The sequence below is a fragment of the Calidris pugnax genome, unplaced genomic scaffold (assembly GCF_001431845.1).
Source record: "Calidris pugnax isolate Ruff unplaced genomic scaffold, ASM143184v1 scaffold20, whole genome shotgun sequence".
NCBI lineage: Eukaryota > Metazoa > Chordata > Aves > Charadriiformes > Scolopacidae > Calidris > Calidris pugnax.
In genome coordinates this window covers 28,351,676-28,364,186 of record NW_015094510.1, presented here as the reverse complement: position 1 = coordinate 28,364,186, position 12,511 = coordinate 28,351,676, and the positions used below count along the sequence as shown (strand labels likewise).

The window sequence follows — 12,511 nt, the reverse complement described above, 5'->3', positions numbered from 1 at the left end:
GCGGTTTAGAATTTTTTCCCCAAAGTGGGGAAATTTTCCGCCCGTGTTTTTTTTTTTTTTTTTTTTTTTTTTTTTTTTTTTTTTTCTTTTGCTGGGTATTTATCAGACACTCTTGATATAAAAGAAAGAATAGGCAGCTTTGTAGATACTGTGTGCCTGTGTACTCTGGCTCTTCCCTTCTCTTCTTTTGCAGTTTAATGTTATCAGAACTAATGGTATGTAAATGTGTGGTTTTTTATTTGTTTGTTTCTTTTAGTACCCCAGCAACTTTGGATCAGAGCTACGTTGTTTGTGAGCTTCAGCAAAAAGTAAACATGTTATATTCTTTCCTGAGAAGTCACTTGAAAAAGAAGACCATTGTTTTTTTTGCAAGCTGTAAAGAGGTATGGCTATCCCCCCCGCTCTCTCCCTAGCATGTTAAAACTGTTAGAATTAAGGTATTCATGTAGATGTCAAGGCACCAGAGAGATGAAATTCTGGACTAGACTTTTTGCAACAGGAAACTGGGGGAAGAACCAAACATCACCTGCTCCTGTAGGCACATCATGCAGGGCCTGGCTGCTGGGAAGCTCAGGAACCCAGGCTTGATGCAGGAAGGTCCTGGAGACCTCAGTGTCCTCAGCCGATTTTGTGCTCTGCTGTTGAAAACGAATGCTAAATGTTATGTCACCAAGGGCCAGCTATTTCAGTGTTGTCTCATGACACATTTTGTAGTTAGGTCACAGAGTATTACAATATTTGTACTTACTTTCATAAATGTCCCTCAGCACCACACAAGCTTTTAAATTTGCCTACATAAGAAATCATGATTGTGAAATAGTGCAGGGAAACATTTTTCTTATGGTTATAGAGGAAGCAATCCTTCAAATATCTACTTGTATCAATGTCCTGGGACTGTTCTGTTGAAGTTATTTGCATGGATTTGTATGACACAGTGTTCCTATTACTACTGCATGTTTTGAATATTTTACAACATACAGTGGTGTGGTAAAAGTTCATTGCAGTTCTTCCACTTGTGCAAGAGGTTACCGTATTTCTGTTCTGCAGCTGACTGTTAAGTACAGTGAGGTGATAGGCTTAGCTGTACAGAAATTCTCTGAGCTGCAGCTGTTCCTGTAGTCTATGCACTTTCTGTAACTGTTTTCTTAAAAGAATATGAGATAAGGTGCTGGCTATAAAATAATGCTGCATCGTGGTACTATATGTAAGAGCAAGCAGACAGCTTTTATAAGAGCAGCTGTTGGAGCTTGAAATAGTAAGACTATGCAGACTGCTTTGAGTGCAAGCATAAGACACTACACCCTTCCAGTATTGTCTAAAAGCAGTGCTTCTGATGGATTTTTGATACTTTGGTTCCTGGCACACAACCTAACTAGTCATGTCCCAAGTCGTTCTTGCTGTTACCTACTCTGGTTCCTTTTAAAAAATGCCATCAAAAGGCATGCCAATCTTGAGTGCCATAGTTCCTTTCCTCTTTTAGTACCTGGGCATGCGACAAAGTCTCAAAAAATAATATCTCTTGTCTCTGATGTGGTGAAAAGTATATTTTATTTGATGTGCTAAGTCAGTTGCTATATACTGGATATGATCTTAACAAGTTTGACATTGCATGGTAATTTCCCCTCCCCGATCTGTTGGGTAGGTCCAGTACCTATTCAGAGTGTTCTGTAAGCTGCAGCCTGGTCTTCCTGTACTGGCACTCCATGGCAAGCAGCATCAGATGAAGAGGATGGAAGTCTACACTTGTTTTGTTCGGAAAAAGGCGGCGGTACTTTTCGCTACAGATATTGCAGCTCGTGGCCTGGGTATGTACCCACAGAAGCAGTATTTATTTACAAAGTGATGATCTCACCCTATTCAGACTTTATCCAACTTTATGTTTTGAAAACCAACATGATTTCTAAAGAATGAAGCTGTATTTTCTTTAAGAGTTCATTAGGGTATCTCAGAAGAGATATGCTTCTTAGAGTTTTGCTGTTTCTTTACTGAAGAGGCCCACTTCATTTGTGGTTATTTTTTCTTTTTGTCCTGTTGCTAATTGTCACTAGTTTTCTAATGGCATTTGTTAGTCTGGTTGTCAGTGGCAGCTGTCATCTATTTATTTATTTATTTATTAGTTCAAGTTTGTAGACAATCTAGTTTTTCCAGCTGTGTTCTGTGACAAATATCTGTAACGAGAGAAAATGGAAACAGTGATGTATTTGCTTACAACGTGCCTTAAGGCGATATTTCAGCAGTGTTAAGTATTTCTGCTGTGCCTGTGGGTTATTCCAAAGGATATGAAAAATTACTAACCTACCAGGATGTGGAAATGAAAACCTGAAGAAATTTTAGTGTCTGAACTATGAATGGCATTGTAGGACTGTATTCCTAAGTAGGCAGAAAAATAGATGAGGGAAAAGGCAAGAATGTAGGACCTGTTTTGGCTTAAGTTTCTTTCTTCTGGTCATTACCTGGTGAACTATGATTTACTACTTTACATTTTCTGTGGATACTTTGGACTTTCCTTCCCCCCTCCAAGTACTTGGGGACACTTAAGTATGACATGAGACTGTTTTTTGCATCTAGCCATTCTTTCAGAAAGCAAGCTCTGTTGTCCTAGATGTGAGGTTTTGTCACTATGCTACAAAAGGAAGGAAAGGGATTTAAAAACTGAAGGCAGAAATGAAAACTGTTCATCATACCTTCTGCAGTGCTGAGATCTCACCATTGGGGCTCTCATGTGGGTATGGTTGGTTGGGTTTAGAGTGTAGGTATAACTGTGGAATACAGCGTATCTGTGGAGTTGGTGAGGAACTAACACAAACTTAACTCCAGTGCAAGGCATTGCTCCTGCCGGGCGAAGCGCAGTGGTCAGAAAACGCTTATTAATCCTATCATTCACATTCAGAAGCTGACTTCTTTGTCAGGCTTGGTCACCCCCTCCCGTCTTTAAGAGGGACTGTGATATTTCTGTACGTGGACAGCTGAAGTAGTGTGGTCTTGCCACAGCTGACTTCAAGCCACGGTGGTGTAAGATGCTGATACTCTAGGTGAAAAGTGGGTCAGATATTGTTTTTTAATCATTAAACATAGTGGTGTTTTATAATCTGTGTGACATAAAGCATATGTGTTCTTGTCAAGTGTGAAATTATGTTCCATTCAGTGCACTGTCATAATTTAGGAAATGAAGACAGCATTAATTTTAGCTTTCTCTGATGAAGAGGGTGATTGTTTATGATATGCTAATACATGCAGTTAATTTTATTTTTATTTCAGAGGTTGCACCCTGTGTCTGTAAATTGGTCTAAATGGTGGTTGTTACAGGAATTAATGCTCCAAAATAATATATTGCTTTTGAATAGGAGGATTTTGAGTACATGAGATTAAATTTTGTCATTTTTTTTTTTCTTTATACAGATTTTCCAGCAGTGAACTGGGTCATCCAGTTTGATTGTCCAGAAGATGCAAACACATACATCCACAGAGTGGGAAGAACAGCCAGGTTTGTTTTCACTTTTCATTAATGTTTTAATGTTTAAAACTAGATCACTCTAGGGACAGATAATTGGCTAAAGACTCATGTGGGAAAAAAAAAAACCCAGGATATAAATTGGAAAGAAAGAAGGCATGTTATCACCAAACTCCCTTTTGATTGCTGAAGTGTAATGGTCTGACTTAATTATTTCTTTGTGAGCTTCAGAGACTCCTTACAGCAGAAAAAACATTCCCAGCTGTTTGATCTGGTCAGGGAAGATTAATAGTGAGGAAGCAAAAATCTTCACTCGCACTTGGCAGGATTACCTCAAAGGCTGGGTTGAGCATGTTTGTGGGTTGAAATGCTTATTTTGCCACTGCCGTTTATAGATAAATAAGGCTTTAGACTGTGGACCCAGGTTCTTTGTGTCATTGAAGGCTCTTCAAAAGAATGGAAATATTTTTTTCTTATTTCAATTTGGGGAGGAAGGAATCAAATAATGTTAATTACAGGTTAAATTTTTAATTTTCTAAGTCTTTTGTGGAATTACATTCTTAGGGATAGTTTTAGTTAAAATATTTGTGGCTAAGCCTTTATGATGGGAGTTACCCAGGTATACTGTTGAAAACCTGCTCCTTGATGTCTGAAGTTGATTTTTAAGAGAAGCAGGAGTTGTTATTGCGTATAATTCAGTAGATCAAAAACTTTACACAATTATCTGAAGGACAAAATGCAAGACCTGGCATTATATCTTGTACATAATTTAATTTGTAGCAGGTTTTGCAATATGGGAGGCTGTCAAACCTAATGACAGAGTAGTTGCTTAGAATAGGACTTCAGCCCTCTGCACTATGGGAGTTTGAAATCTATCTTCCTGGATCAGATGGCGTTAAGTTTTGGTGACTGTAATAGGAGTGTGTGCTTCCAGCCCTCTTTTTGAATATGGAAGTTATTCCACATTCCATGTTTTCACTGTAATTGTTAACATTTCTACCCCATCGTGTCTTGTGTGCTTCGTTTTCCTATCTATCTGTTATAGTAGAAGGGAATAATACATTTTTAAGCAGTTTTGGAAAAAAAACTATCTATAAACAAAATCAACAAATGTTATGTCTAAATAGATGAAACATGTAGGTATTTGGCTAAATTAAAATCTAGGTGTAATCTCATGCATCCCAATAGAGAGAAAAGCATATTTTTAATTTTTTTTTTTTTAATCCTGTGTGGCTTCCACGCAAGACTTGTAATTTTGTCTTTATGGCATACTGTCATCGCGGAAGGGAAAACAATATATTTGGCACTCTTTAATTGGTAGTTTCTGGAAGGCTTGTTGAGCTCTTCCCGAGCTGTGTCACTGAATTAAAGCACCTCCCTGGAGTTACAGTCCTCAGGCCTTGTCCCAGTTCTCATTAGGCGCTGAGAAGAGCGATTGTAAGATGGTTTAGAGAGGGGAAGCAGCTACATAAAGACAAATAACCCTCCTTTTCCACAATGCTTTTAATAAAATGTCACTCTGACGAGGGCGTTCGCCTTGCAACCTTAAGGGGTCTGTCGTAGCTGTCTCTTAAATACAACTCTCTGTGATTGCTTGAGGGACAGATTTAGGGAGGAAAGTGGGGCAGTGGGTCTGTCCCATGGGCTGTGCCATTGCCTGCCCCTTGCTCCGCTGGGCTGTCGGTCACATTGCCCTTTACCTGAGTTTCTTCAGTAGCTGGACTGAAATTGGGAGTGCATCTGAGCAAGTTGTTTGAGCTGGCAGGGCGGTGACTGATACTGAAAGGAGTTTCTTCTGTAGGAAAAGCGTTACAGGTATTTTCTGTTTCTTCACCTGGTACAAGGTTCAAGGAAAGTTCTGCCCTGAGCTTTTCATTTTTACACTAAAGCACTCCTGGGAAGAGATTTGTTTAGTGAATTTAACAGCATGAAGTAAATCTTTGAAAATAAAACAAGGGAGATGCGTAATAGTTTTAAATAAATACTGTGCACTAATGCAGTTTTAGATACGAATAATTGAAAATGTATTTCTCAGCGAACTCTAAATGTTGAGTAGGAAACTTAACTGGTTTTAAGTAGCTGCAGTTAGTATGAGAAGCTCGTGTTTCTTCTAGAAACTTGATAAAAATGAACTGAACTGCAGTTTAGTAGTCCTCATTAATGAGGTTAGAGATAATTACAAATTTTCATGGATTATAAGAGTGTATAATTGCATGGAATGAAAGCTAAATTAAATATCTCAGCTAATTAAGAGACTGTGTTAAATTGTAATTAAAACTGGGATGCCAAATACTGCTTACTTTTGAATTCAAATTATTTTGTGATACAAAAGTAAATACGAAAGTCAAGAGAAGAATTATTTTGGGAATGGGGCAGAAAACCCTTTGACTAACACTCATGGATGTGTTCCCACATCTGTTTTACAGTTTTGCAAAGCTTTGTCTTAGATGAAAGATGATGATGGATTTTTAAGTGGATAAGACCACTGTTTTCCATAAGTAGCATTTCACTTGCATTTTATCCTACTGAAGAACATAAATTGCAACCTCTGCCTTTTGATTTACGGAAATAAAGTAAGATCAAGAAAATCTGGGTGTTGTCCAGTAATGCTTTTACTTTATAGCAGAATTGGCATATCTTGATTATTTTTTTTAAACTTGAAAGGTATGCTATGATTGGAGTGATTGGAAGCTATTTCTTCCAACTGCATTTAAAAGTATTTATTGAAAGTCTTAACTCGTTCAGTAAGAGATTTTCTAAAATACTAACAATATCAGGGCCATACCCATAAATATTTTTGGCTATATTTTTGTCACACGGTCTCTTAGGAAAGTCCAATTTAAAACACTAGATTATAGGGTTTTCCTGTGGGTTTTAGTTCAAAAAATTCCAAGTAAATAAGAGATACCAATTGTCTGCAAAACTGATTTATTCCGGCTTTTAATATCTGTTGATGCATTCTTTTTTGTAGCCTTTGAAGCCTACAACTGAAAATATTCTTTGATCAATTTTGTGAAACAAGTTACGGTGCCACTAGGGGACAGCAGAAGATAATAATTTCTAAAGCACACTGATAATCACTATTTTTCCCCCAACTGTTTTTCCAAACGTGATTTCTAAGTTGTGTGGCATGAAAGGAACATATATAGGGATGTTTTTCTTTCAGTCTTTTCTTTCAGGATTGCATTGATGAGTCGAACAGACACTGAAAAGTCTATTTTATCTTTCTATTCATGCATAAATATCTTGTATTTTGGATATACCTGTATTCTGGCATATCACAGTAATTAGTTTTTTTCTTTCCTAGCATTATGTTCCACCCTCCACTCCATTTTCTTTTCCTTCAGAGGAGACTATTAAAAACTGTTACTTGAGTTTAGTGATTTTTCTGTCAGGAGTCTTTTTTTAAAGACACTGACAGTGGAGTGTTAAACAGAATAAATATTTTTGCTCTGCAGTTTTTATCTGTGGTACGTCCAAACTTTATATAGGCTTTAGGTCTGACTCAGGCTCAGACTTCTGATGGTATTTAATCCAGGCTGGTTGGTTAGGTTTCTTAGGTGCTTAAAGAGACTTAGGAAAGTCACTGTAATTTAGTTGTTGTTGTTAGACATAGTGTGCATACAGGCACGCATGTTCTGTCTAGCTCTACATAGGCTTTTTTCATTTTGGTATATTATATTCGAAAACAAAAGTAGTAATAAAAGTCCATCTTCCCAAAGCAGGATACTCTATTGCTTTCCATCTTTGTACTGGCTAATATGATGATGAGAGTGAAGAAGTATGAATATGGACTTAAAAGATCTATAGTCTTTTTCATCCCTTGAGAATACTAAAGAATACGCATGTGTCAAAGTTTGATAAGGTGAAAGGGGCGGGTCGTATAATGATCTTATTTTGTCATGAAGTAAAATGCTTAGAAGCATGCCCATTGGGACTCTGCTTAAGTAATTACAAGTTTTATGTATTAAAACAAGAGTAATAAGCCTTTAGAATAATCCTTGCAAGTGCCACTAAAACATTTAAAAATGTGACTTAATGGAACTGTTTTTCAATGGTGGAAGCTTGATTTGTGTGTTGGGTTTTTTTTTTGCATTGGGAAATATATCCCAGGGGTACATGTCTTGGATCCCGAATAAACAGTACAGTCAAGATGACAGCTCCTTATTTGATTATTATTTTTATATTTAAGGCCCATTGAAGCACATTTACTGATGTTTCTTTAAAAATGAGTGAAGTACTTAGACCATCTTGTATTATATTGCAGTCATTATCCTAACTCAAGCTAAGTAAAAATAGCTGCTAGTGGAGGTCATAAGAAATTGTTGACACCACATATTTAACTTGCAATTCACCTTATTAAATTCTCTAAAATTAAACACTGTACCCCAGCACTGTTCTTGCCAGTGGCCTGCGATGCTGCAGTCATGCTGACTGGCACACTGTTACCCACTAGAATTCTCTTCATAATGGCATGGGATGAGTGTTCCAATCTGCTGAAATATTAAGTAGCTAAGGTTATTACCTGCTGACATGAAGCTGTCCTTTAAGCTGTAATAAAAAATAAATAAGCACATGTATTTTAATGCAGTAGAGTGGACACAGCTGCTGTGGAAAATGGATTGCTTGCAGTCTGGGCTGGAGGACCCAACAACCTCCCCAAGGCCTTTTGAATGCTGAGACTGGCACGGTAAGGTTGGTGAGCCATTATTTCTTGTGACTAAGGCTGCCTGGCAAACGAGGACGCCTGGCAAACGAGGACACCTGGCCGGTACGGCTGAACGAAGGGGATTATGGTTTTGTGGTACGAGTAGAACCCAGTTGCATGGCTCTCACAACTTGGCAATAGGTTTTAATGGGCTACTGTCCAGACAGGAGAAGTAAAAGGGTATTAAGTGATCAGAGGAAAAGAAAACAAAAGAAACCCAGAAATAAACTAACCCTGAAGCAATCTTTAACTTCATAGCAATATTTACTGATTAATTTTTTGTTAGGATACTGAGCTAAGGTCTATGCAATGGAGAAATAGGAGCGAGCAAAGCATTAGAAGTGAAGTAAAGCAAAAGCAAAACATGAAACCTGTTTGCTTTCTGTTTGTTTCCAGTGCTGGGTGTGCTGCTGGGCTGTTCACAGCCCAGGGGAAAGAGTTGTCCTCCCTGGCTGAGTCAGGGAGCCGGCGGTGAGCTCGGGCTGTGGGCAGAGTTTGCTCGGGGTGCGCGGCGAGCAGCCCGCCTGCTCTCTTGAGGGTCATCTTGGGCTGCTTTGGTCAGACTCGCTGTAGATCACACAGCCCAGTTTCAGTTTGCTGTGCACACAGATGTCTCGGTAAAGATTTGTTGTTTTAAAGAAAAATATCTGTACAAAAAGAGACTATGGATCATGTAGATGGGATAGAAATCCGATATTCATGCATTTGTTTTCTGTGCTCGTTTGTCACTTGAAAACATAGAATAACAAATTGTCACGTTAGGGGAGAAACCCAGCAGTGTAGAAATTGTGATAAACAGTAGATAAATCTCTTCTTACTCCTGGGCTTGGAGAAATATTGTTTTCTTGGTTTGAAGCTTAGATTTCAGCAGTCCTCATCATGTCAGAGGCCTGGAAGGTAGTATATTGGAAACAAAATTTTGGCTGAATTGAGCCCAATCTGAAAGACCTAAAGCTGTTACTTTGTTTAAGAAATATGTTTAAAAGTGGTAGCTTATATAATCAGATTTAATATTTGAATTTTAAAACAAAACTGAGTTATTGTATTTCTGTGGAATGCCTTAGGGGTAGATATGCATATTAGTTTCCCTTTGTTGAAGGATACTGTGTGGGTGAACAGATTTATTAGTATGCGTATCAGATTGAAATAGGTCTTCTCAGAATAAAACTGTCCATTTTCATATGGTTTGGATATATTTTTTTATAGATGTCTTATATTGTTCCTTTACATAAAAAGAGTGCAACGCAGAGAAACATCTGCATCAATGAAATGATTTTTCCTTCACCACTGTAGCTATTTTATCAAGGAATTGAAAAGAATTTCAAAATAAAACATAAATTAATGCTAGAAATAATAGATTTTTCAAGTATTTTTCAAGTACTTCTTCCAACAGATGCATCGTAGAGTTATATGGACTGTACTATGCCAGGTTTTTTTCTCTCCATCCTCAAGTCTCAATTACAATAGTGTATATGTTAACAAATACCTATGTAATTTCACTGGCATATTCTTTCAGTCTTTACATGGTTAAATAGGAGATAGGACAAGGGGAAATGGCCTCAGGTTGAGCCAGGGGAGATTTAGATTGGATATTATGAAAAATTTCTTCACGGAAGGGGTTATCCAGCATTGGAATAAGCTGCCCAGGGAAGTGGTTGAGGCACCATCCCTGGAGATGTTCAAAAGACGGGTTGACGTGGTCCTCAGGAATATGGTTTAGTGATTTTTTTTTTATTGCTTATTTCTTATTTATTTTTTTGTCAGAGTTAGGTTGATGGTTGGACTAGATGATCTTGAAGGTCCCTTCCAACCTAGACGATTCTATGATTCTAAACCTTTGCTCTAGAAGCAGGGATATGTGCTGCTTTTGTATTTTGCTTGTCAGCAAAATAATGTGATGAAATTTTCTTATTCTGGATTCTTTATGGAAGCTAAAATTGTATGCAAAGTTTTGAAGAACATTATTGTTGCAGAATCAAGTGACCCAGACTAATTTTGTTCCAAGAAGGGTGTGGATGGTGTGCAGTGACTAAACAATCGGCTCACATGGTGAATAATTTGGCTTCATAGTGGAAGTTTGGCAACAATGTATGATGCACAAAGGGTCCAGTGGAAGAAGAGTGAAAATGCATAATCACAGTCTATCATTATGCACATGCAAAACAAAGCAAACTTAGTAGGCTTTGCTTTGATGCTATTCCAAATGCTTAACTTACTGACCTTAAGGTTTTAAGTGAAACAGTCTTTTGCTTACTTCTGGTAAGTCTCTAGCAAATTTCATCGCGGTGAGAGACAGATGAAGAAGTTGATTTGGCTCCTTCATGCCTGATTTCCTTTCTCTGAAGGGATCTACTGTGCAGCATTTCTGCAATACTAATGTGTCTGAAGGTGGCTTGTTGGCGTGGAATGCAAAGCTTTTTAGGAATGGGCTTTGATTTAACTGCACAATTTTTTGCAGTGATACTTTACTAATGTGTCTGAAGGTGGCTTGTTGGCGTGGAATGCAAAGCTTTTTAGGAATGGGCTTTGATTTAACTGCGCAATTTTTTGCAGTGATACTTCCTTCTATGTCTTTTGACAGATGAGATGACAGCATATGTTGATACTATCCATCCTGGCCCAGTTAGGCTAAAATTAGATCTTTAATCAAGTCAACTTGATAAAGTCGCATCCATTTAGGTTACAGATTAAACCCCCCTCCCCCCCCCAAATACATTTTTTGAGTATGGTGGTAGATGTGCGGCCTCCAAAGTATGAAAATTAAATACTTACGGTTCCTTGCATGTTCATGTGTGTTGTAAATATCTTGAAAAACATTATCACCTCCTTTACATTGAGTTTTCTGTAATGGGAAATATTCCAATTCAGGAAACTGTAATGCAAGTATCTTTATACCCATAGCCCTCCTCCCCCAAATTTTACAATTATCTCATAATCTTCATTTTCTCCTTTGCCAGTTTTAAAAATAGATTATTTTTTTCTTGCCAAACAAAGCAGAAATACTGCCTTTAACTCTCTTGAATTTGGCATCAACTTAGATCTTATGAAATACAAATATTAGGGAAACATGTTGCAATACATCTGTTCAAGACAACCTGTATATCATTTCCTGTAAAGTCTGTGTATCTGTGCAGGCTATACTTATGGTTCTCTTTCCATTGCTTTCCCATCATTATTTTTCCTACTGGATGTCTGCCCTACAGCACTATGCTGGTGCCTGATGACCAGCAATCAGATGGTTCCCATTCTTATTTTATTCTGGTGTCACCGTGAACTTTTACGTCACTGACAATTAAAATACGGTGCATTTGACTGAACTATATGTTAGGATGGTCGTGGCAGGGATGTAAAATGACTCTGTAGTTAGAACAAGCTCAACTCTGGCTGCATGGCAAGGTGGAATTGATTAGTAACCATGGTGCATTTACCGCCTTTGTGAAAATGGTAGTATTGTTTGCTGTAATAGTATTGGCAACGGGTATTTGCAGCCTTTGGCTGGATCTGATCAAGGGTAGGTTAAGATTTGCAGAAATTGAATGTCTGCTTGGCCTGCACGAAAAGCATTTTTTTCTCATCCTGTTCTCACTGAGTTGTCACCATGCTATTAGTTTCTTCATGCTTTATACCAGCTGTCAGCTCAGCCTGATTCTTAGCAGAAGTTTAAGATAGATTCTGTCATGGTGAGTGAACTGTCCTCTTGATTTTAGCTTCTCTATTTTATTTATTTTTTGGTATGAAATGAAAGTATCTGGCAAGTCTTTGTGTTTCTTTGCTAGGGAAATGGTACTCTTGACATCTTAAACCATTTTTCTCTACTTCTCATTAGCCAGTACCATATTGTCCCAAATAATTTATTCCATTTCCTTCTCATCCTGGCTTTGGTGCTCGTCCTTGATTCTCATCTGCAGTCAGTGTAAATATATATATTGCATATATATATATATATATATATATAGTAAATATTCCAACCCTTGGCTTTATATTGGTAATGATGATTTGTCACAGTTTCCTTGCTTGTAAGTCAACATTAAATTGCAGAGAATTTACTTGCTTTTTTGATAAGCATTTAAGCCGACAGGCTCTAGAAAATAAGGCAGATATGAAGTAGAAGTATGTGGTGTTTTTTTTTTTTTTTTTTTTTCCAAAGACTTCCTGCAAGTAAGATGCAATTTTCCATAGAACTGGAATGAATTGTATCTGGTGTCCTAAGAGACTGTTGAGATCGCTATGCAAAGATGAGTCCCTGCTGTGGTTTCTTGATCACCTTGAAGAGATGACAAGATAAGTAATATCATCAATTACCACACAGTCCAAGAAAGTTTGATTACTTTGAGGTTTTTCATTTAATTTTC

At 37.6% G+C, this 12,511-nt stretch overlaps 1 protein-coding gene across 2 annotated transcripts in view; it reads left to right on the top strand.

The window, feature by feature from the left end:
• DDX10 (DEAD (Asp-Glu-Ala-Asp) box polypeptide 10) overlaps positions 1-12,511 on the top strand; it is a 184,870-nt gene that overhangs the window by 19,992 nt on the left and 152,367 nt on the right. For both annotated transcript variants that reach the window (XM_014966204.1, XM_014966203.1), the window contains exons 8-10: positions 257-383; positions 1,643-1,805; positions 3,400-3,484. In XM_014966204.1, coding sequence (XP_014821690.1) covers positions 257-383; positions 1,643-1,805; positions 3,400-3,484 — 375 coding nt within the window. The remainder of the gene's footprint in view (positions 1-256; positions 384-1,642; positions 1,806-3,399; positions 3,485-12,511) is intronic.